The sequence below is a fragment of the Amblyomma maculatum genome, chromosome 10 (genome assembly GCF_055883805.1).
Source record: "Amblyomma maculatum isolate TAMU_Amacu chromosome 10, ASM5588380v1, whole genome shotgun sequence".
In the NCBI taxonomy this organism is placed as follows: domain Eukaryota; kingdom Metazoa; phylum Arthropoda; class Arachnida; order Ixodida; family Ixodidae; genus Amblyomma; species Amblyomma maculatum.
In genome coordinates this window covers 49110335-49129939 of record NC_139353.1, presented here as the reverse complement: position 1 = coordinate 49129939, position 19605 = coordinate 49110335, and the positions used below count along the sequence as shown (strand labels likewise).

General features: G+C 42.2%; 3 protein-coding genes across 3 annotated transcripts; 2 read left to right on the top strand and 1 right to left on the bottom strand.

Moving 5' to 3' along the window:
- The first annotated feature begins 558 nt into the window (after positions 1-558).
- LOC146176342 (uncharacterized) lies at positions 559-4707 on the top strand. Its single transcript, XM_084581287.1, has 4 exons — positions 559-1158; positions 2381-2756; positions 3544-3612; positions 4634-4707. Exons 1-4 carry the CDS (start codon positions 808-810, stop codon positions 4705-4707), a joined length of 870 nt encoding a protein of 289 aa, XP_084437413.1. The 5' UTR covers positions 559-807.
- Positions 4647-18247, top strand: LOC146176340 (uncharacterized). Its single transcript, XM_084582693.1, has 7 exons — positions 4647-5015; positions 5914-6078; positions 7349-7535; positions 7631-7873; positions 8164-8335; positions 14073-14218; positions 14610-18247. Exons 1-7 carry the CDS (start codon positions 4707-4709, stop codon positions 14792-14794), a joined length of 1407 nt encoding a protein of 468 aa, XP_084438819.1. The 5' UTR covers positions 4647-4706; the 3' UTR covers positions 14795-18247.
- On the bottom strand, positions 8126-11500 carry LOC146176341 (P2X purinoceptor 7-like). The gene is made up of 4 exons (XM_084582692.1): positions 10907-11500; positions 10627-10836; positions 10007-10157; positions 8126-8427 (listed from the first exon to the last, which is right to left on the bottom strand). Exons 1-3 carry the CDS (start codon positions 11080-11082, stop codon positions 10007-10009), a joined length of 537 nt encoding a protein of 178 aa, XP_084438818.1. The 5' UTR covers positions 11083-11500; the 3' UTR covers positions 8126-8427.
- Positions 18248-19605: the final 1358 nt, after the last annotated feature.

The following is a 19605-nucleotide window of genomic DNA, read 5'->3' as shown; positions in this document are numbered from 1 at the left end:
GGGGTCTCGGTTCTGGCAGTCTTGAAGCCATAGGTAGCGTAAGAGGGTTCTTGCACAGCTTTCGCCCTCGCTCTTGATCACGTTCTACGTGACGCTGCCGGTAACAAAGGACGTTCCACATCCGCCGCTATGGCTGAGGGTGGCGCTGGTGAGCACTCTCAAGGTTCGTATACAGACAACATAAATACTCAAGCAAGTAGCAGGGGGGACAGCGGCCGATGTAGCTCAGTTGGAAGAGCACCGGACGCGATATTCGGAGGTCGTGGGTTCGTTTCCCACCATCGGCACGTTGTTTTTTCTTCTACTTTGTGTTTAATTATCTTTCCACTAAACAGATTACATTACTAATTTCCGTGCTTATCCAAGTAAACAATAAAAAAAGTCCCATCCCCAACGCTTTCCTTGGCCTCGCCGACTGTTGGCTTCTTTCCTTCATGTATTCTAACGAGTACCCTCATTTCCCCTTAAAGGGCAACTCCGGGGATTTTTCGAGGTCCACCAATTTGAATAAAATTTTTACACCATGTTTTTCTCTCTCCTATGAACTTTCACACCAAGTTTTACAGCTGTGCGGTTTGTAGTTTTTATGCAAATCAATTTTAAAGTTACGGGCATGCCTGAGCAAATCGTGACCTCAAGAGGAGCGATTTTAACGGGCAACACTGTGCTTGCCTCTTTGCGACGTCACACTCAGTACCCGCTCGCTCGCGGCCCGCCGTAGCGGTACTTTTTGCCCGTATGTTGACTGTTGACAGCGGCGAGTAGTGATCAGTGCATTTTGTGAGCGATTTCGTTATTATTCCCGCGATGGGCGGGGGTGGGTGCTTCTGTTGTGCTGTGGGATGCGCAAACACTTCAAAGAAAAGGCTGGAGGTCTCTTTTCACGCCTTCCCGTCCGAGCCGAAGTTGCGGGCGCAATGGGTTCATGCTGTTCGGCGTGCCAACTGGTCTCCAAGTCCAAGGAGCTTGATCTGCTCGGCGCATTTCACTCCTGAATGTTTCAAAGACAGTGTGCATCTGAAGGAAATGTTCGGGCTGGTGAAGCCAGGCTACAGGAGGCGCCTGAAGGCTGATGCCGTGCCTACTGTGTTTGCCTACAATGCGTCTGCTAAACCTCCCATATACCGAGGCGCTGCAATAAAAAGGAAACGCAAAGAGGTAAGTCGTCATATTAATTTCAGTTCTGACCTAATTGGGGGTGCAAAGAAAAGGTTCCTTCTTTTAAACACGCAACTTTGTACCGAATGCAAGGCGATCGCTGCTCAGGCGGCAAAACCGACGTAGCTCGAGCTACGGTTTTGGCGCCTGAGCAGCGCGCAAAACAAATTACCATTTTGCCTCCGGTCTGCAGATGTGCGCCAAGTATTTTAGTCCTCTGCAACTTCAGAGAGCTGAGCTATCGACAACTGTTGTGAGCGCTCTTCCTGTGTCGTCCTTTATTTAGCCCCCGTATTTTATCGCGCTATTCGTTGCAATGGATCGCTACCAACTCGCCCAAATCGCTCCACTTCTACAACACATTTCTTGTACAATGGGCTGTATTCCACGTCTTAATAGTTTCTGTATTAAAAAAAAATGCGCTCATTCTGTGTTGACCTTTCTTTAGTCCCCGTCGCGCTGTTCGTTGCAATGAATCGCTACCAACTCGCTCAAATCGCTCCACTTCAACTATGAACTTGACAACCTAGGTCACAAAGCTGTTACGAGGCGCTCATATCCGTTTTCGCTGTCTATTTTTGTTTTGACAGTTTTGTGAAAGCGGATATAAGATATTCGATGTGCACATGCCAAATATGGCATTTTGTGCGTCACGCGAGCAAGTTACATGTCTTTTACGTACATGTGTATACTTATATATACTTACACGCTCTCGGCGTGCAATAAAATACGATTTGGCAGCGGTACGCTTACTGACTCGAGTGACGGGAGATCCAACATCGCTGTTTCTGGTTGTATGAAACTTCTGAAATTTAACTCAAGCCGTTTCCCGAGAGAAAGGCAGTTATAGAAGACCGTGCACCTCCCCTACATCTTGCTTCGTATCACATTGATAGCCTCCTTGTGATAGTGCTGCTCACTACATTAATAGGTATTTGCTGTGCTATTTTAATGCATTCGCAATTAATAGTAGCCCCATTGTGAACAAAAGCCAGCACCCGGCAAAGGTTGTGTACACACAAAAAAGTCAACATAAACTGACTTAAAATAAAGTTGCATTAAGAGTAAGACTATATTGAAAATGGCTAAGAATGACTCAGCAAAATGAAATTGTTTGAGTGACTTGCTGAGACTGAGAGATGTAATATGTTGTCATGACATAATGATAATTAAGTGCCCCCAAAATTTTTCATTCTGAATAGTTTTCTCTTATTTTTAACAGCTTGTCAAGGATGCCTGCGGTGAGTGGGAGCTTGTGGAAGGCACCGATGAACCTACATGCCCTGTTGGTGAAGGCAGCACAGAGGAAGAGCCAGCACAGACCACAAATGGAAACAGTCCTGATGATGAAGCTGTCACCTCTGAAGCACAGGCAGTGCAGAACACAGAGCAGTATGTGTGCCCTACTAATTCGGCCATCGCAGACGAAGAGCCAGTAGAGAACTTGGACCTAACCGGCCAACAAAATTCAACGTTCTACAGTAGTGAGCCAGGCACTTCTGGGGCATCTGTGCCACGCACAAAAAATTCTTCAGTGCAAACATCTGTCCAGAAATATTCAAAGACAGTGCAGGCATTGGTCCAAATGACATCTATTGGTGAGCACATGTTTACTCAGTAGTAAACCACTGTATGACTGTACTATTCCAATTTACAGGCACGCAAGTTCATCTAAGCTCAACAGAGGACAGTGCCACCCAGACAGATACATTCCATGTGCAAGGACACTTAGAACAGCCTGATCCCAGATGCTCGAGTCCGGTACCTGGTGTTAGTGCTCCCCCCTTTGATGAATACAGGTATGCAAGATTTCAAAAATTTTGATTTGGATGATAAAGATTCAGTTCATTATTGCACTTTTAGTCTGTGCTCTTTTTGAGACTTGCTTTTCTGAAATATATTTTGGTCAAACTTGCCTAGGCATTGCATCTACGAATGACAGTACTGTTTCTTGAAATCTTTGCAGTCGAAAAAGTTCATCTTAATCCATGATTCTAGTATATTTTAGTTAGACCCAGTTCCTGTTTCATCAGCTGGAATGACTTTAAGAAATCTACAAAGCCTTCCTTTGTAGTTGCATGACTGTGCATGGGTGGATGCTTTTGTGGCTGAAGCATACACCAGCTAAGATTTCACTCAGTACCATGAATTAACATTACTACTTTTATGATGATCACTCTGGCCACACCTTGAAATCTGTTTGCCATTTTGTTTGGCTAAGTCTGTAAAGTCAGACGTCTTGGTGCACACTGGTCCTGGCTTTTAATCTAGACATCACGAAGTTACCAACAAGAAATCTGAAGAAAAGTTTTTTTTTTATCTCATGACTTTACTGAGGGAAATGGGATAATGTGTAGTTGTCTTAATAATGCATTATTCTTTCAGGAAAAATTGTCTCTGGCCGGACAACTCAGGTTCCAGTGATTCAGACAGTGGTGATGATGATGATGATCTGTAAGTAACAGTAATTGTGTAGAGTCAATCTTGAAAATCTTCAAAGTTCATTGCTGTGTACTGGTTACCTTCCTGCTATCAAAGGACAGCTTATTTGCAGTACTGCGCAAGAGAACAGGAGAAACAGTACACAACAAGCGATGTGAAGTTTGTTCACACCACTTAGTTACACCAACTGGCACAAAATGCCACCTCAGATTGCATGTTTATCTGCATATGTATCATAATATATTGCATGTTCCCAAAGGCATAGAATGTAGTAGAACTGAGCATTGGGGAAGGTCATAAAAATGTACTTTCGGTCTTATGGATGCAAATTCTCTTGTGTGCTGTTAGGAACATTGAGATTATATACATATCTTTCAATTATGCTGACAGGTGCTTAGGCCTGAAGAAGGTATATAACAGCAGTAAGGCTAGTGTATCGCTGTGATGTTTTTTTTTTTTTTTTTTTTTTTTTTTGCACAGCATTACAACCAAAGTGCTGCAATACTACAGCTCAATACAAGTAAAGGTGCATTTTAAAATTGTAGGTGTGCCTCTGAGCTTTGCAGTTTTTGTTATAACTGGATATGCTACTATATAATGCCTGTTTGTAAACAAGCATAAGAAATTAACAGGTGCATTTTTTTTGTTATTGTGTCCCTAAAACTTTTTTCTGTTGCACAGAAAAATTTGCTTTTTAAATTATATATATATATATATATATATATATATATTAGTAAATAGTGCATATAGGGTCATTTATGAAGCCTGGTCTTTGTGTTCATGATACTCTACATGCAGTTGTTCTGATGCAACTTCAAGATTTAAGCTGTTTTATACATCACCAAGGTTTACTCTAAAACAAGCATTTCCATGTTGCAGAGAGCAAACTGTGGACACGTCATACATTTGTGATGAACAGGACAGTGAATCAGAGTAAGTAGTTGATATATTTGTGAGGCATCCATGAGCAGGGATGTATTGGCTTAACCTAAACAGTGTCCTTACCATGCAGTGTGCATTCGAAATTATGCAGGTTACATCCACTGGATTCTCCTCAAGAGGGAGGCACGGATGACAAAAAATACATTGTGTTTCACACAAATCTGATGGAATTGCTCAGCATTTGCCAGGTCTGTGGGGCCAAGGGCTGTGATGTCAAGATTGTGGCATCTGGGACTATGATTGCTGCTACCATAACCTGTCCCATAGCTCCTGCTCACACGAAGAGATGGTATAGCCAGCCGGTAATTGGCGACAAGCCGGTGGGGAATATCCTCTTCTGCTCTGCAATCCTTTTCACTGGCAGCAGTCCTACTAAGATCATGAGGCTCATGTCGGTGATGGGAGTGCAAACACTGCAGAAAACTCAGTACTTCGAGTTTCAACGGTACTACCTTATTCCAGCAGTACAGCAGGTTCGTATGAAAAGGTGTTTGTTCACATACTGCAGTTTTAAACTCTTATAGCAAATTTAGGCACAAAATAATTCAGCAGGAGTCCAGCTACTACTCATTAAAGCAGAGTTCTAAAGCTGCTGAAAGGGACTCTCATCTGTTTGGCATCTGGTTCTGTTTAACCTTTTCTCAGTTACTAAATAAAGCTGCCACAATCTTTGAAAAAATAAAAGCAAGGAAATGAAATCTATGGTGCCATTGTTACCTCATTTTGAAACAGCAGTGATAAACACATCTATTACATGGCGTATTATCGAAAGCCATCTCGCCAGAAACAGCTTCTCATTACCACCACTTCGTAGCGCACCAGTATAGGTGGCGAATAATTGTCTTCTTCCAGCCCAAAACAATGGTGTGCTGCTTCAAGCAATTTCAAGAGAATTTACAGCATTTCAATTATCACGCATTTGCAAATAAAATGCACTTTTTGGTTTCCTGCAAGAGTATTCAAACATAGATCAGATGGGAGACTAGTTACGATTTGTACCTCATAAAATGAGTGAACCGTCAAAGACTACTAGGTCTTTCTCACTCTCCGTTGCATAACATGACTTGGTACATTTGGTTAAATGCTGAGCATAGACACCTTTTGTTAAGGTTTTCCATAGATTTATGCTGTTATAATCATGCAAGGGAGAAATGTGTATTGCATGTAGGAGCCTAGACAATGTCTTCTAAAGATGTGAATTTGGAAGTCTAGGTTCTTTCAATTCACACCAAGTGCTGGTATCAACCAAGTAGACAAGAGGCCTCATTAAGCAGCAATCACTCATCTGTTTCTTTTAAGAGAGCAGCATTTTTTGAAGGCATTATGGATACTTTCATAAATCTAGTTCGTTTATTCTGCTTTCTATTCCAGACATGGCAGTCAGAGCAACAAAAACTCATGGAGCCATTAAGAGGCCAGCCTCTCTGTTTGGCGGGTGATGGCAGGTGCGATTCTCCTGGGCACTCAGCAGATTTTTGCGCCTACTCACTCATGGACTCCACTTTGAACAAAGTACTGCACATTGAGCTTGTGAAGGTTAGAATCTTTTGTTATTTCATGAAATTGAAAGGATGCTTCTTGTCAAAGCACCAATCTTGAAGGTGCATACAGTGCAGCATTTAAACTTATCAACATGCGTTGTCTATATGAAGGGTTCATATGGCCTCAGTTATGGGTAGTCATGCTGCACATAAAACTTCAGTTCGAATTGAACAAATACAAATATACAAATATGTGCAGCAAGGCATGTGCTTACAGAGTATCAGCATGTTGCTGCTAATAATGATTAACTCTTTTAACTCTTCCATGATGCAAAAGGGTATATGTAATGCTACAACATTCACTCTGTGTTAGTTCCTTTGTTATGCTTTAAATACTCCAGGAAGAGAAAGGCTGGTCATGGTCGGACTTTTCTTTGGACTTTTTCATGGCCGGGCATGTCCTTTTAAATCAGTGGCAGCTTATATTTGTCATATGACATAAAAAAATACTTATCTTTTTTTACCTGTGCCAACTTGCATATATTACTCGATTATGGACTGTTCATGCAGCTCACCCTTCGAGAAATCACACATTACACAGCTAATCGGAAGCCAAAACTTTCACCCGTTGAGTCTGTCTTTCCATGTTTGCGTTCACCAAAGCTTGTTTAAGAGATTGTCTATTAGGTCGTGAGCCAGCCTTGCATCGTATCTACATGCTGCGAGAGATGAGAACTGGAAATAAAAGTGCAGTATCTCCATCCCTCAGTATATATGTACTCAGCCTAAATTTATAATAGAATAAACAGCACATAAATAGATAGAGATAGGTAGAAATGGAGGGCACATTTGCGCTGTTTAATCCACAACGAGCAACCAACTAGCCCGCATCTCAACGCTTGCCAATTTTATGAAACGGGAGAGCGATTTCCCTTTTTTACAGTTTTTAGAGCCAGCTTTTTGAAGAAAATATGTTATGAAGTTTGAACTTTTTTTTTACTTGTGCTCACATTTTTATGTTTTTATTTTTTGACGTAGATGAGCCCTCTGCATTATTTTTTTATATTTCGGCGAAAGCCTATGTGCGAAAGCCACAGAAGTGAGCTGCCAGGAGAGGCTAGGTCCGTCATGCCCCTAGCAGCAGCAGCAGCAGAGGGAAACTCGGATAGACCTTCCATTGTATTTGCAGCAATTATGCAGGCTGTATGGAAGCGCACACTGCCATTGCTCAAGTCCGACCATGGGCAGGTTTAGTAAACTGCACAAGTATGTTTATGCATTTGGCTGCTTTATTTCATTTCATGTTTTGCCTGTTTTTCTCCCAGTCGACTGAAGTCACCTCAAGCAGTCGGATGGAGAAGGAGGGCCTAGGAAGGGCATTGAAACACCTGATTGATGCAGGAATTATGATAACAAGCTTGGTGACCGACCGCCATAGTGAAATCAAAGCATTCATGAGAAGCTGCCACCCCAAAGTCCGCCACCTGTTTGATGTTTGGCACATTGCTAAAGGTAAGTTATCAGCGGAGGCTACTAGTTAAGCATGCACAAACTAGTTTATACCTCTCTTATTCTTCATACATTATAAAATGGCTTTCTTTTGATAGGGCTCAAGAAGAAGCTAACAGCTTTGGGCTGCTTGAAGCAGCACACCATTGTTTTGGGCTGGAAGAAGACAATTATTCGCCACCTATACTGGTGCGCTACGAACAGTGGTGGTAATGAGAAGCTGTTTCTGGCGAGATGGCTTTCGATAATACGCCATGTAATCAATGTGCACCACCACCCAGACCCACTCCACCCTTCTTGTTATCATGAGGCCATCCCTGAACGAGACTGGATGATTGAGGGTATGATAATGTATCTCTTCATAATTGCTCGAGGAATTTTTTTCCAAAAGCTGATCAGCCTGCAACACACTCAAAAGTGTGTGATGGGCTACAATGGTCGCAGTATGCCAGTTGAAGGAACTTCACTTAGTTTCTTACCCTACAGTCTTGGTTGCTGTGCTGACATTTGTTTCCAATTTATTTTTTTTTTTTTGGCAGCCAAATTTACTATTCACATTTCTTTATGCGAAAAGAATGTGTTCTGTTGTGCACAGTTCATCTCGTAACATTTGTTTACATTCTTTTTCCAGGTTCAGAATCCTTTTGCAGAATGAAAGCCATTTTGCAATCACCACACCTTCTGAAGGACATTGTGCATGCATCGCACTCCAGTCAAACATATGGACTAGAAGCATTCCATAGCCTAATCATTCACTTTGCCCCAAAGAGCAGCAAATTTTCATATGAAGGGATGCTTGCAAGGTGAGTGTTCGTAAAATGTTTATTGCAACTGCACTGGATTCCCAGTCTGTCTGAATTTCACTTCGGCACCACTTTTTGTCTTTTTGCTGCTTCTGAAAGTGAAAAGGGTGAGTAAGTAGGAGAGGCGTATTTTTGGTGGATGCTTAGAGGTTTCAAGCACATACTGAATTGTTTTGCTAAAAGACATGGCTCATGTACTAAAACAGTTGCAGGCAGCAATGCATGCAATAACATGAGCACAATGGTTTCAAACTGCACTAACAAATACAAATAATTTAATTATGCCGTAATAACACTGTACGTGATAATGACAGGTGAGGGTGCAGGGAGTGCTAATATAAGAGCTAATGCCTCCACATTGTATCTAATATAAAGATTGCAAAACTGTTCCTTGTAATTTCCACTGGTGTTTGTTGCAAGCAAAAGCAACTACACACTTACAGGGCACCTCCAGTAGATTTTCGATATTCACTGACCAAAATTAAATTTGAAGCCTGTGTTCTTTGCAGTAGTCTCATCTCCTGTGTTAAAGGTTTGCACCTGAAAGTGACGCAGTTTTTCCGCAAGCGAATTTTAAAGAAAAGTGCCCCTTGACAGCAGCCACATCACATGATTGAGAAATTTGCACAGGCACCCGATACTGTGATTATTGTTGGATTAAGGTGGTTGGTAGGTGCAGTACACGAGATACGCAAGCAGTTCTGCACCATCCCAGCATGCTTAATGTGATACAGTAGTGGGTCACTGAAATTTTTATTGTACGTTGCAGTACACCAATTGTTCCTGTGTGTCGACGGCTGTAATCTGTCATAGGTTTTCAGTGATCACTAAGAACCTTTGCGACAGGTGGATGAGAGCTATACACCCTGCCAACAGGACTCCGAGCAAGCATCCTAGCTTGTGCTCAGAACATCCTATGCCACAGCGTTGTGAAAACACTGACACCTCAGAGAGACGTGATTATTTATTAGGAATAATATCAACATGATGAGCATCTGTACCTCAGAGAGACCTTTGGACTCACAAAGGCTTCTTTTTGGAGGTGTACGAAGTTAGGCTCTGTGGCAACGTTGTTGAATTACAACCACCCATTGATGCCGTCAACTGAATGAGGCATGACAATGAAGGAGGAGGCCATGGCAAGTTAAAAAAGGTTCAATTTCAATTTTAATTCAATTAGAAGTGGCCACCTGGCAAGAGCACACTACGAGCAATTATATAATAGCGATTTCGTTGGATGTTGTGTGCTCATCTGCATAAGCCCTGAGCATAGGCTTATTCGGTGTGTCCTTGTAATTGGTTTTCATTAGGTAGAGGTGACGTGCAAGGAAGGTACATGTGAGTTTAGAACTATAATATGCTTCTTTCATTTTTTTTTCTATACATCTTGCTTTAGTAACCTGTTAACAAAAGCAGACACTTTTGAATTGGCTGCAATTTCATTTTTATGAATAAATAGTTGGAAGTCTGTGCCCATGAGTTGTCTTTTTGCTCTTGCAGTCCTTTCCGTACCTCAGTTTCACACTTATGCTTATTTTCATGTAAGATCAAATTTCATTTGCTAACATATGGACTGTAAACCTAAGGCACATGCAACAAAAACAGAAATGAAGGCTAATACAGAGGCTCTGCACAGCTGCTTATGTATCAGATATTGCAAGCATCACTCACCTATCCCCACGAGAAAGTCGTATAGTGTGCACTTGGAAATTTTTTCCTAATTTTTCCCAGCACGCAACCAGGAAGGGGCTGCCGATTCCCTCTGCCCAAGTGGCCCCACACCCACCATACAAACAGCCTATAGGCTGTATACCTCAGCTTCCTGAAACGAAAATCACATTCAGAGAATGAAGGATGCTGTATGAATCCGCCATACCATTTTATTATCGGAGTTTGCCCTTACATCTATGCAAATACACTGAGTGCTATGGAGCTGGCTACAAACAGATTATAATTATTCTCTTAAATGTCTAATAAATGCAAAGTTTAAAATTTTACTCCAGAACAAGAAAATGAACCTTTGCATAGCGAAATTATGATCATTTTTGGTTGCTGCTAGAATTTGACAGGTATGTAGAAAAAGGCCCAATCAGTCGTAATTTTCATGCTGTGACGAACCTCCAGCAACGAGCGCAGCCTCAAGCTAAATCACAGGTGTTGAAACTAAAACAGACAGCGAATAAACAGAATGCCTGTCAACATTTGTAATGCATCACCAAAAAAAAAAAAAAAATTGAGAAGCTCGCGAATGTCACTCCTCAAATGAGCGATATAAACACGGATCCACCCACCTGTTCTCGTCGGCGTGCTCAAAGTATGTCGGATTGTAGAACTGTATCTGCCGAGAATTCACCTCCAAAAGGTCGCCATCTAAACAGAGCTTCGAAAATAGAGGATTGCTTGTGATGCATTGCCCCGTGAGGACGTTGTGCACTGCGGCAATGTTCCGGCAGCAGAGTCTTTCATCAAATTGTGTCGGCCGACACTCGCCGCACGAACAGCTGTCAGCGGGAACAGCACATAAACTTTTGTTCCGAAGATCGTATAAGAAATGCATGCACGTGTACTTACTTCTGTGAGTTCAGGCCGGCTCCTTCTTGCAGTCCACGCGACCTGTCATGTGAGCCAGCTGGCTGCCGCGGCGGTGGGTCGTACATGAAGGGCGAGTCGTTCGGCAGGAAATCATGAAATGAATCGTCTAAAGACGCACTGTTCTCTGAGAAACTGTACTCCGAACTGTCAGACATGTCGACAGCGTGGCCTCCCGGTAATTCGAAAATATGCGGAGCCGCGCCGCATGGTGTCACAGCCAATATCACATCAAGGCGCCTCAGCGGTTTCTGTTTCGGTTTGCGTCTCGCAGAAATCGGAGCCTAAAGTCCCTAGATCAGTTTTTAAACAAACAAAAAAGAAAAAAACCTAGGGATTATATCGGAACCCGAAGCCGCGCTGCCGATATGTGTGGAAGCGCGGAGAACAGGCGACTAATTCGACGATTTTCGGCCGGACGTACGGCTCGCTGTTCATGTACCTACCTAAGCCCATCACATGTAGAGCCGCCATTATTTGTAATAATAAGCACGGGCGTCGACTAAACTGCTGGTGCAACACGGTGGGAGTTCGCGCTCGCGCACCAATGTAGAGCGTCGTCTGCTACGTTGCTCCGATCACGCGGACACGAAAAAAAAAAAAAAAAAGAGAGAGACGTCGCTCAGTAGAGCACACGTGCTTCCCTTGGTATCTCTTTTACCGTGTTCCCATCTCAAAGAGAGCTCCTCAAATAAGAAGGTTCGCATTTCAGGCGGTGCTTTCCTTGTGCTGCTGTTTTTTTTTTTTTTTTTTAATCTTAACCGTGTTTCGTCCCCAGCGCAGCCTCTCGTAATAGAAAAAAAAAAAAAAGAAGGAATCACGTTTGCCATTTGAGCGCATGCGCTGTGCTGCGCGTGTTCTCTTGATCGGAGCAGTGTAGCAGACGACGCTCTCTTTCCGTGCGGGTGCGCGTACTCTCGCCGTGTAGCATGCTTATCTCCATCATAAGGCGCCGTCAAGCAGTTCGCTCGACGCTCGCGCGTTAAAATTAATAATACCAAACCTGTACTGCAACCACCGCCCCGAGAGCCAGCCACATGACGGGTCGCGTAGGTTGTAAGGTCATTCCACATGCATGCATTTCCGATACGATCGCAGGAACAAAAAATGTGTTGTTCCCGCTGATAGCTGTCCGTGCAGCGAGTGCCGGCCGATTCACGAGAGAATCTACTGCTGGAACATTGCTGTGGTGCACAGAGTCCTCACGAGGCCATACATCCCAAATAATTTACGCTCAATTTTCGAAGGTCTGTTTGGACGGCGAGCTTTTAGAGAGATATTCTCGCCAGCTACAGTTCGACAATCCTACATACCTTCATTCAAAGCACACTGACGGAAGAGGTGGGTGGATCTGTGTTTATTATTGCTCTCGCCATTAGTTTACGAGCTTGGCTTTTTTTTTTTTTTACTGCTGCATTACAAAAGCCCAGAGCCATAAAGCAACATGTTTATTTCTGCACCTGTTTTAGTTGTAACCCGTCTGATTTAGCCTGTGAGCTGCACGCGTTGTTGGAAGTTCATAATTTACAGCAGTGCAAAAATAAGGCAGATCAGCCTTCATTTCCTTACCGCAGTTTTCATACCAGTAAGCTAAGTTATATAGCCTAAACCTAAAGGCATGTTTGCATGGTGGTTGTGGGCCGCTTGAGCAGGAGAAACCGGCAGCCGCTTCCTGGTTGTATATAGGGAAAAATCAGGAAAACATTTCCAAGTGCACACTACAAGACTTTCTCATTTGAATATAAGAGCGATAGCCGCACATCTTTTATGCATAGGCAGCTGTGTGGAGCCTCTATTTAGTTTTCATTTATGTTTTTAAAGTTTCTGTGACACAGCTGCAATGTGCCTCAGATTTGCAGTCCATGTTAGCAAAAGGAATTTCACCTTGCATGGAAAAAAGCATAAGGGTGTGATTGAGGTAGCCAAAAGGACAGCAAGAACAAAAAGCCACAAATCCATGGGCACAGACTTCCAATGGTTTATTCACAGAAGTGAAACTGCAGTCAACACACGTAATATTTTCTAAAGTTGCCAATGCACTATTTGGAATCAAACAGTGTCGGCTTTTTGTTCACAACAGATTTTTAAAGCAAGAGGTACAGAAAAAAAAATAAAAGAAGCATATTATAGTTCTAAACTCACATGCACCTTCCTTGCACGTCACCTCTACCTAATGAAAACCAATTGCAATAAGCCTAGGCTCAGGGCTCATGCAGATGAGCACACAACATCCAACGGAATCGCTATTATATAATTGCTCGGAGTGTACTCTTCCAAGGTGGCCACTTCTAATTGAATTAAAATTGAAGTTGAACCTTTTTTAACTTGCCATGACCTGCTTCTTCTTCACTGCCATGCCTCATTCAGTTGACGGCATCAATGGGAGGTTGAATTTCAACAATGTTGCCACAGAACTTGCCTTCGTACTCCTCCAGAAAGAAGCATTCGCGAGTCTAAAGGTTTCACTGAGGTACAGATGCTCATCAAGTTAATGTTATTCCTAATAAATAATCACGTCTCTCTGAGATATGCAGTGTTTTCACAACACTGAGGCGCAAAATCTTCTGAGCACAAGCTAGGATGCTTGCTCAGAGTTCTGTTGGCAAGATGGACAGCTCTCATCCACCTGTAGCAAAGGTTCTTAGTGATCACTAGGAAACCTATGGTAGATTACAGCCATCGTCACACTGGAACAATTGGTGTACTCCACCGCACAATAAAGGTTTCAGTGACCCACCACTATGGCACACACATCACATCAAGCATGCTGGGATGGTGCAAAACTGCTTGCATATCTCGTGCACTGCACCTACCAACCACCTTGACCCAGCAATAATCACAATATCGGGTGCCCGTGCAAATAGCTCGATCATGGGATGTGGCTGCTGTCAAGGGGCACTTTTCTTTAAAATTCACTTGCGGAAAAACTACCACTTTCAGGCGCAAACTTTTACACGGGAGATCAGAGTACTGCAAGGAATACAGGCTTCAAATTTAATTTCAATTGGGAAAAAAAGCACTGGGGTTGTCATTCCAAGATTTTTTTCATGTTATATGTATAATGACCACATTCAGAGGCTTCACAAATAGGCTGCATTTCTTTGCTTCATGCAATTTTACATGCTCCAACATTTTCTGTTACTTCCAGGATACAGATTGCTGCTATACATTACAACCATAACAGCCACAGAGGTACCATGACTGATGGTGAAGGGGCTCCAAGGTACAGCCAACGATTTTCTCGGGCAGAAAAGCAGTGGACAGCAGCACCTGTAAAGGAATCAACAAGCTACAGTAAGAAAGCTATGACAAGAGACCTAAATTATTAAAGTACAATCACTGCATGAAATTGCATGTGTAGCTGTTAGCATTGTCAAACATTTCAGTGCTCTATACTCTAGTACAGGCACTATCATTGCAATGCTTTGAATAGTCATACCAAGGGCACACATGTGTTTAAACTTTTCCAGCTTGTGTCTGAGTTCCTGTATGTAGGACTAGCTTTTTGTTTGCATTTCTAGTTCGCTAGTTTTGCCTTAAAGGTACTGAGTGCCATCTTCAACGGATTTAAAAGTTCGTTGCAATGTGTATATGGCTGGTATTTTCTGTTCACAATGCTAGAAGTAGAACATACTGTATTTCACTTCAGCTTTTAACATAGCTTGAATGGCGTTTTTTGTTGCAGCTTATGTGTTGGGCTTGATGGATTCCGTACTTGAGTGTGTTCGCAAGTGGCCATCCTACTCTGCAGCCCAGGCTATGTACCAGAGCACACACCATGAGACCATCTCAGCAAAACATGGCCCAAAACCATCTAAGGAAGAAAGCGTGCAGAACCGCCAGTCACGCTTTGCTGTGTCAGCAGACTGAAATGAAGGAAGGACTTAGCAGTCATGAGCTGCAGCTGCCACCCCTTCACATACTGCACCGCTAGCCTATTGCACTGACTTCATGATCAATAGTTTCTGTACTGCTACATTTTATGGTTGATAGGTGCACATTATCATCCAGTCTTGATTTCTTATTTACCTATGTATGTAGTAGGCTGTGAGAGACGCCATAATGGAGGGGAAATTTTGACCAGGTTTGTTAATTTGCACCGACATCACACAGCATACAAGAGCCTAGCTTTTCGCCTCCACCGAAAAGCAGCTGCCGAGGCAGAGTTTCAACTCCGCATCCTTGGGTTCAGCAGTCGAGCGCCCTAATCAATGAGGTGGAGCATATACTTGCAATGTAATAAGTTGTTTCATGTATTTGTCTTGGTGTACAACTGCTTACTGCACCCTTTCAAAGAACATATTGTGTTTAGAGTTAGATACGGCTTAAGATACAATTAGAAAAGGCCGTTTCAGCCATTGACGTCGACTGGTTTTTATAATGATTGATATTCCAGAAGATCTGCTGCTGCACAGAGGATACTTTGAAGGGCAAATCAGCCTTTTTTCTTTTTCTATTGGTTATGCAGCTAATGGAGGGGGCCAACAATGGGGATGCAAGCACATTTTAAAGTTAGTTAATAGGCAACAGCAGAGATACACGTACAAGGCAGAGCTGCATTTCAGCTTGAAAAGCAGCTTCTATTGAACCAACTTAAGATGGCAGAAAGCATGCAGAACACGCTATGTTTAGTGCCAAGGAAAAAAAGTGGAAGCAGGGTACGAGTGATAGTACCAAAGTATGCAGTGCTGTTGAGAAAAAGAAAGGATGTGTGGTGGGGGGGCCAAACTGTGCATAGTGCAAAATGTTAAGGGATAATTTGCAAGATAGAATATGCAGGGGCAGCATTGCAGGTGGCAGTTTGTGCCGGAGCAAGGCATGTAATGTGAATAAAAAGACCAAAGTGCTCTCCTGGCTTTAGGAGCTAAAGTAAAACAAGGAAGCAAGTAAAAAATAATTCAGCGTCTCTCATAACAGAGTCCCTTTGAGATGTTAAACCGTACAAACTGAACCTAAAAAATAATTCAGTCTATGAAACATTGCTGGTGGTTCCTTTGCAGCACCAGGTTTCATTACACGTAGTGAAGGGTGGTTGAAAAGCAAGCAAGCAGCTGGTGAGAACTACTTTGAAACTAAAATTGGCAAATTTGGAGTCTGGAGCAATAGTAACAGTGAGTGCAGTGTAAAGAGCATTGTCTCCTCTTATTGTAGCTTCATGGAAGCAAAGTACTTAATTCACCTGATCATAAACCAACTACGCAGACTATGCGCTCAGAGCCATGTGCAGAGGCGCATTGTGTACAAGTAGTCCCCCACAGAATTGCATGAAAAGGAATGTTTGGCTTTTTAAAGCATGTGACGTGCAGGTGAGAACAAGTCACATAATGCAAGTTATTGCAATGCAGTATGGGCCATAGATGTGCTTTGGAAAAATTGAAAATTGCAAAGATGTACAGCAGGAAGGAAAAACTGAAGAGGACTGTATACTAAGGGAAGCACCATTCAGAGATTTTTACCATTAATAGATTTTAACCACTTAAAAAATATGTATCTAACTTTTCATGTATCATACCAATTGGAGCAAAATTTTAATGCAAAAGGACTCTAAATGTGGGTTCAACTGCAGATTTCAGCAGAATGCAAAAATAAGGAAATAGCAAATTATAATCTTCAAAGTAGGTAGTGGTAGGTGTACTGTATATTTCTGGCATAAATAGTGTCCATAGTGTGTTTTGTAAACAGTACAGGACTTGAATGATGAAAAAGAAAAGAATGTAGGGGTTTTGCTTTTTAAACAGGCGAACTATTGCTGAAAACTGAAAACAGTTTGATAAGCCATTCATAGATTCGGCACATAATTTTTGATACACTTCATCTTTTTCATAGAACCTGTATGTGCTTGTACAGCGTTTGAGGGCACATTCAAGTTTTCTGAATTCTGGTTCTTGTTAGTGATTCTGTGAAGTAGCTTGAAGATGAACAACAAATTTAGCTCAGTCGCCAAAGTAGCTGCGACTTTCAGGGTGGAGACATTTTTTCATTGACTACAAATATTGCTTACGGCAAGCCACCAACGAGATAAGTTGAACTTCATGTAAGCTTTCTGCTTGTAGGACTGTTCATAGCATGTTCATATGTCCCAAGAATGACTTTACCAATCTAAAGAAAACTCTTCATTCATTTAGAACCCATTCCTCTGGAAGACTCAAAAGTGTCTCGGTCAACAATGCATTCAGCATGCGACAGAACATGAAACTTCATTAAGTTCTCAACTTTACCAGACAAACTGAGCTGCTCCTCCTTCAAGCAAAATGGAGGTTTCATTGTTGTGATCAGGAGCCTGCAAGGAAAGGAGCTTCCAAGCTACTGAGTGCACAATTTGTAAACACTGAGAACTGTGGGCGAATATTAGTGGTTTAGCTAGCAATGTAAGCTTATGGGTTGTCTCTGTATAGTATGTGCACCATCATTGTTTTTTGGGGAGGAATTTGATTTGATGTAAGTAGCATGTGAAAGTGTGAGTGAGCACATGTTCACACCCTGTCATACTTTGGGCAATCAGAAACTGTGGAGATCACCACAAATGTTGGGAAATTTTGCTTTATCATGATGCGAGTTTGCTTGGTTGCAGTCTCTGGCTGTTTTACAAGCTTTCTCCATGTGGATGGATTTTGATGAAGAGCTGTTTTGATGAACGCTACTGGCTCACTTAGTGCAATGTAAGAGAACTGTATGCATGTTTATCAAAGTAGTGTTGTTATGTTTTGGATGTTTTGGTGGTGGGAAGGATTGCCCCTAGTGGTTCTGTGAGCAGTAGTCAAGCAGTGCATATTTTCGGAAAGGAACTCTGAAGTGAATGGTGATAGTGATGACTGAGTGGTCAGAGCTGGATAGAATGAAGACTATTCAGTATAGAGGAGGACGGAAGATGGGTGGAGCATGCAAAATGAACCTTGAGAGAATTTTCAGAATAAACTTCACCGAAAGACAATATGTAACTGAACAGAACGATGACTGAAGAGTCTCAAAAAGCAAAAATGAAATGGTATAAGGGCAGAATGTTCATCTTATGGGGTGCAAAGTAGTAAGCAGGCACTATCTCCTGCGTAATTCTACGCGATTCAGCAAGACAGCTGGCAGCCAAAGAATAGGGAGGCTCCAGGGCGCAATAGCTCGTAAATGCTGGAATGTGACTAGGAAGGATGAAACATTGACAACAAACATGGCCACAAAAGATGCCTAAGCAGTAATTCAAAGTGTTGCTCTTTTCTCAACCAATGACACCTGTGAAGACCAGCGATAGGAAAAGTGGAATCAACATTTGCATTACAATGTAAAAGTGGCCACCATTTTTGATGAGAGATACGAAAGAATACAGCTGGCATACTTTGCTGCACTAGAAGTGCAAGACTAAACATGCAGAGTATACCACAAGTGCTCATTCATGCGTCTCCTGTACTGTAGTTATTGCTTTGTAGTTACTTTTTCACTCATTAGTTTTGATGCAATAAGAACATTTTGGTAAAGGCGAAGAAAAATGCCTAGCAGATCAGTCCCAAAGCGCACCTAGGATGTGGCTGAAGACGCCCTCTTCGAAAGCGGTTCCACACCTACCACACAAATAACATCTATGCTATATACGTAACTTCCCTCGACCATAAGAAGGCAACTTCATGGGAAGAGACATACTAACAGCTACCAACAACAAGGAAAGCATGGGGGTTTTGAGGCTGGGGGCTCGGATCCCACCAGCGGCATATATAGTCTTCATTTATTCAACTTTCTAATCATATATCTCCATGATTACATTATCATTTGAATCTACAATATTCCCTATGCCTTCCTATGTACCATTGGTTGTTGGCACCCTTGAATGTACCTCATAACAAGTCTTTCGTCTTAGATTGTTCGTTCATGGAAGATATGAACAGAAATGTAACCTGAAACTTTCTGGCATCATAACTAATGTTCAATTATCAACAGTTCACACTTAAATATGCTCCGTGCTTATGCAAGGATCAGCACTAAGGCATATTTTATGAATAAAATGAGTCTGGCTTTCTGGTAGGTTGGTGTTTCTTGGCCAGGAAAAAAATTTTCAAGCTTTGCACTTTCTTACCTGAAAAGTAGATGTGCTTTGTGATGTGTTCCTTGTCTATCTGGTTTTATTACTAAGCGTCTGATTTTTCATTCTTATTTACCCATTGTGTGATTGTGCTATGCAGTATTGCTACTCCTAGTACTGTGATTTGAACCAGATATAAGCTGTAGACTGTGCTTAAATTTTAATTGTGCACAGATAAATGCACAAAATGGAAAAATAAACTGCGCAGCAATGTCAAGTGTGGACCTGACAAGTTTGCGGATACGTACTAAACGCGATGCCTGGCCTCGCTGTCCCTTTTACTCTTCGCGTGACCACCTAGAATTACACTTACAAGATATTTGAAATTTATGAATTAATCGTAAGACACTGGTGCGACAAACTATCCATTTCGCCGCCCGGGCGTTTATTTTAGGACAGTGTCCCCAAATATGATCGTAATAAAACAGTGTGCAGCGCTTTAACAATGTAACAAGTGGGCTTATAAATGGACGGTAAAAAAATAGTCTCCCATGATACAATCACAGACTGCCTCAGCGGGTTCTTCTTAGCGCGCATGTGTAAGCGAGATAAGAAGTGCGAATTGCGGAGGGCGCAATCCTCGCACTGCTCGTATTTCTTTTTTTCCCTCTTAGCG